Raw genomic sequence first — 4,564 nt, 5'->3', positions numbered from 1 at the left:
AGCAGAAGCATTGTGGAGAAAAGTAAAGAACATTTATAATTATAATTTAATCATTTTTGTGTTACTATGGTAACTGATATGTAGTATTTTGATAGTACATGTACATATGTGTCCATTGATAATTTAAAGTTGGACCCACAATAGCCTTTTCATTTAGCACAGGTTAAAAGGAAGCTGACTTGTGCCAGTCTAGTTAAGAATGATCGGAATAATAGAAATATTAATTAATTGTGTAATAATAGTTGCTATGATACTGGAGTACTGTAAAGTGATATCATCACTCTCAGCAGAAGTAGTGGCTTCAGTAGCTGCTGTTTTTGTTGCTGTGCTAGATATGGTTAAGGAACTTGACTGGATCTAGTGATTGTTGTTACCAATTTTTGTACGCCAACCTCAGTGGTGGTGGGCAACATTGCATGATTTATAATTATTTTTTAACTAATTTTTTTCTACTTGATCACAATACTATTACTAGCCACATCCAACCACACCTTTTATTAATTGATTTCAGTTAATTAACCACAATTATAAGGGTATACATATTCATTCCTACTGTAAAATGTAATTGGCAGTTTTTATATTGTGTACTAGTGCATTACTTGGCAATTTTACTTGCAAATTGTCAATCACTAAATACCATATAGATAGCCATGTTTTATTCTGAAAAATGGCTTCGAAATCACCCCAAATTTTCATTACATTTTCTGATACATATTGATGTCCTCATCCTTTGTAGAAAGTTTAAGCTGATTCCGATTAAAATTTTTTTGAGTATAATTTTTTTGGATAGAATTTAAGGAAATTCGGTATAATAGAAAACAAGGAAAATTGACAGGTTATTAGGGTTCTTGTTGTAAAGTAATGCTTTGTGTTGTGAATAATTAATATTCAGTATTGCTGATACAATAATTAATACTATCAGTATAACAATATGTCCTCTTGATGATCAATATATTGATAATATTGTACATCCTTATATGGTATGTGTGTATATACATGTATATACCGTAGATCAGGAAATTAGTTTGGTAGAAAATTTTTGCTGTTTAAAATTGTGCTGTGACTTAATTTTTACTAAATAAGACTGTGTCATGTATTATTGAATGTGCATGGCATGTAATTATATGGATGATCTAATTTTTGCGAAATTCTAATCCAGTAAAATTTAAATCACAGTAAAAATTTCCAGATAGACGGTAATTTGTCATTTCCTCTCTCTCTCCAGCTGGTCATTCTCAGAATTCTGGTGTACTGGTTGAACTGTGCAGACATATTTAAATATTTTTATCATCTCTTTTGTAAACAATTTTATTAAAAATATTTATTTATTATTATTATTATAATTATTTTGCCTTGTTTTTTTTTGGTCTTTTTCTTTCTTTTTATCTGCTCCTTTTTGAGAGAAATATATAGAGAATGGAAACAAGACTACTGACTTGGAAGGTCAGCTAGAGAAAAGTTATTAAAGACTGAGGGAGAGATAGAAATAAAGGAGAGGGAAATAGAAAGAAATGATGACAACAAAGAGAGAGACAGTGACATGAGTGTGTGTCAGTAAGAGAAGGAATGTACAGTATATACTGGAGAAGGAGAGAGAGATTGATGAGAGATCAAGAGATGTTCATGTGTTAGATTTATGATAATATAATGTGTCACTGGTCCACCTTTTATCATGTAAAGTAGTGTATTCTGATTGGTTGCTTTCTTGGTCAAGATAAACTGACGTTGTTATATCAAGAGATTACTAATAAGTTCACATGAAGAGTGATTAGTTACCTCCAGTACACTCTGTTTTGTATGAGGTGATAGTTGGGATACATATTAATAAAAATCTCTTTGTATCGCTTGTCTAGTATGAGTGTCTTTATCTTCTCATTATCCATTAGTGACTGGAGGATGAGTAGTATTGACTCAGTAGACAATGAAGTATTCCTTAGATTCAGTTCAACTAGTGATGAGTTATTGAGGAGAAGCTCAAAAAGAGCCAGTCCACTAGTAGAAGTGATGAGAGGATTATCAGAAAGATTTAATGAGGTAAGTGTAGAGTTGTGTTCAAGTGCTTGACAGATATTAGTAACTCCTCTATCACTAATGGAGTGGAACCTGATGTCTAGTTCTTGCATTGCTTTATTATTAGTTAGTAGTATACACAAGTACTGGATACAATCATTAGTTAATGGAGTGCCCCATATCTCAAGTCTCCTCAGGTTTAGTGTATGCAGTTTAGTTGATGATAGTAAAGATACTGTACTATTAGTAGATGAAGAGCGGAGGTGAATCTCCTCATGATTATTATTAACATTACTAATTACTTCATTACACTGAACTGGAGATGGAGACTCAAGGTATACACTCACAATGCCCCAGTCCAAAAATCCAGTGTCCCCTAATATAAACCAAAGGATTATACTTATATTGTATGTACATAATAATACACATATTCACATCATACAAACACACACAACTTGCATAAACAAAAACAGACACAGCTAGTAGTTGTCACTGACTGACTGTATTATGTGAATGTGTGTGCTTGTTATAAATGTATGAAGTACATGTATGTACAGAGTAAAAGTTGAAGTAAAATTAGTGAATTAATTTTATACACAATCCCTAAGTATGCACAAATGTTACCTTTATCATGTAGTTCCTTATCTTGTCTCAGTGCAGGTATCATTATAGGATCATCATTAATAGTCTCCAAGAAAAGAGAAGCTTTCTCATCATTACTAGATGAATTATTCCTTATCATAGTCTTCTGTAGAATAGGTAGGGACATATCTTCCACTGACAGTATAAACTCTAACAATTGAAGTGACTCCAACATTGAGTAAACACAACTACTAGGAATGTCTCCCTCATCACCAGACACCAAGGATCTTCCTTTCCACCATAAACTATTCTGCTTCTCATATATCTCCAGCTGCTCTCCCTCACTGAATGATAATTCGTTACTCTTCATTGCATGATAGTCATAACGAGCAATAAAAACAGATTTTTTATTCACTATATACCAGTAATACAATATATCAATCAGTTAATGAAAATAATAATGACACACCTTTATCATCATCTTTATCTGTTGATTCAGCAGTCTCAATTTCTTTTGCAGCTGATGAAGTCAATGTAAGTCGTTCCCTCCACTCTGATTAATAAATAATAATTACCAATAAATATAAACTATAGTGTACCTCTTATTACATCTCTATATTTTTCATTCTCTTTTCTTTTATTTAGTATATGTACACTCATTACTGATATCTGTTCTTGTAGTTCAGCTATTTCTCTCTTAATATCTATTAATGATTCATTCTGATCCAGTAAACCTATCATAGTATAATTATAATACACTAACACATACATTATGATTCAGTACCAGTTTTATTTGTTAATAATAATTGCAATTGTTCAGTTTCCATTCTCATCCCTCTTCTGATTCTGTATGATGCTATAAACAGATAAAATAATAATAATAATAATATTATTATTATTATTATTATAAACAATAATAATAACAATCAGTAATAATATCAATATTTTCAACCTGAACTAGTATTTCCTGGTAAAGACAGAAGTTTTTGAAATTCCTTTACTCTCATTTCTAAATTATTTCAATTATAATTAATAAAATTCTTTTATACTTACTTGTTAGTGTTTCTTCTAATTGTTTGTTTAATTTTATTTCTTTTATTAATTGTCTATTAATCATTGTCACACTTGTATCAGTTGATAGTATATCTGAAATATAATAATCATTCATCAATTAATAATACTGGTCAACAACCATTACATTAATGTATCATTATACCTTGATTAATTACTGATTGAGGTGCTGCTTCTTCTGTTTCTTTCTCCTCCAGTCTTGCTACTCTCTCTTCCTATTAAGTTAGTTTAATAAAATAACCACACACAAATTATTATACCTTTGTATCATGAGGTTGTTCCTTTATCTCCTGTACCTCCTCTTCCAGTGGTTCCTGTATTTCCTTTATAATACAGTATATAATGATAATTACTGACAGTATATATACACATACTTGTATCTTTTGTTTCATCCATATTGTGCAGTATCCAACAGTAAGTTTCATCAGACCATTCTTTATTAATAATTCAAGATTCTCGCTCAATTTTATAATGAGAGCTCCGGTGAGAGAGCGAGGGAAGGAGCAAGTGATGGTGATGGAGTTTCCTTCTTTGATGTATTTTATTTTCACTAGTTTACCGGATGTCTTGGATAAAATATCAATAATATCTTTTAATTTCTTCTCGTCAGGTCTCCAGTCAAAGACATAAGTTGCTGTTTCACATTTAAGAGAAGGGCTTGTATTGACAGCATCAAACTTCTCCTTCAAGCAAAAATCAACTGACAGTGAGTGACACGATTTTTCCAGTGATGTTTTATATTGTTGAATGTATCTTTTGGCTTCAAGGACTTCAAATTCCTCAACTACAGTTTCTAACAGTTCAATATCAGTCAATGAACACTCTCCTTCAATCACATGCACTACACTGGATATATCATTGCACTCAGCCTAGCTTTCCTTTTAGATCAGAATTAAAGAGA

The 4,564-nt window shown here is 31.3% G+C and overlaps 1 protein-coding gene across 1 annotated transcript; it reads right to left on the bottom strand.

Moving 5' to 3' along the window:
* Positions 1-1,375: 1,375 nt before the first annotated feature.
* Positions 1,376-4,526, bottom strand: LOC109586316 (uncharacterized). The gene is made up of 10 exons (XM_020002489.1): positions 4,038-4,526; positions 3,924-3,986; positions 3,809-3,878; positions 3,646-3,738; positions 3,545-3,601; positions 3,377-3,448; positions 3,192-3,326; positions 3,062-3,145; positions 2,635-3,006; positions 1,376-2,386 (listed from the first exon to the last, which is right to left on the bottom strand). The coding sequence occupies exons 1-10, from the start codon at positions 4,086-4,088 to the stop codon at positions 1,773-1,775; spliced, it is 1,611 nt and encodes a 536-aa protein (XP_019858048.1). The 5' UTR covers positions 4,089-4,526; the 3' UTR covers positions 1,376-1,772.
* Between the last annotated feature and the right edge of the window lie 38 nt (positions 4,527-4,564).

This window comes from Amphimedon queenslandica, unplaced genomic scaffold, assembly GCF_000090795.2.
Source record: "Amphimedon queenslandica unplaced genomic scaffold, v1.1 AMPQUscaffold_12902, whole genome shotgun sequence".
In the NCBI taxonomy this organism is placed as follows: Eukaryota; Metazoa; Porifera; class Demospongiae; order Haplosclerida; family Niphatidae; genus Amphimedon; species Amphimedon queenslandica.
Note: the sequence above shows the minus strand (reverse complement) of the source record. Positions and strands in the feature narration are given on the sequence as shown.

Excerpts from the sequence above, each read along its gene's own strand:
- LOC109586316 (XM_020002489.1), bottom strand. The coding sequence starts at position 4,088 with ATGAAACTTACTGTTGGATACTGCACAATATGGATGAAACAAAAGATA. Across the intron at positions 3,602-3,645 it reads ATTAGAAGAAACACTAACAA|AAATGAGAGTAAAGGAATTT; the intron begins GTAAGTATAAAA and ends GAAATAATTTAG. Across the intron at positions 3,146-3,191 it reads ATATAGAGATGTAATAAGAG|AGTGGAGGGAACGACTTACA; the intron begins GTACACTATAGT and ends TTTATTAATCAG.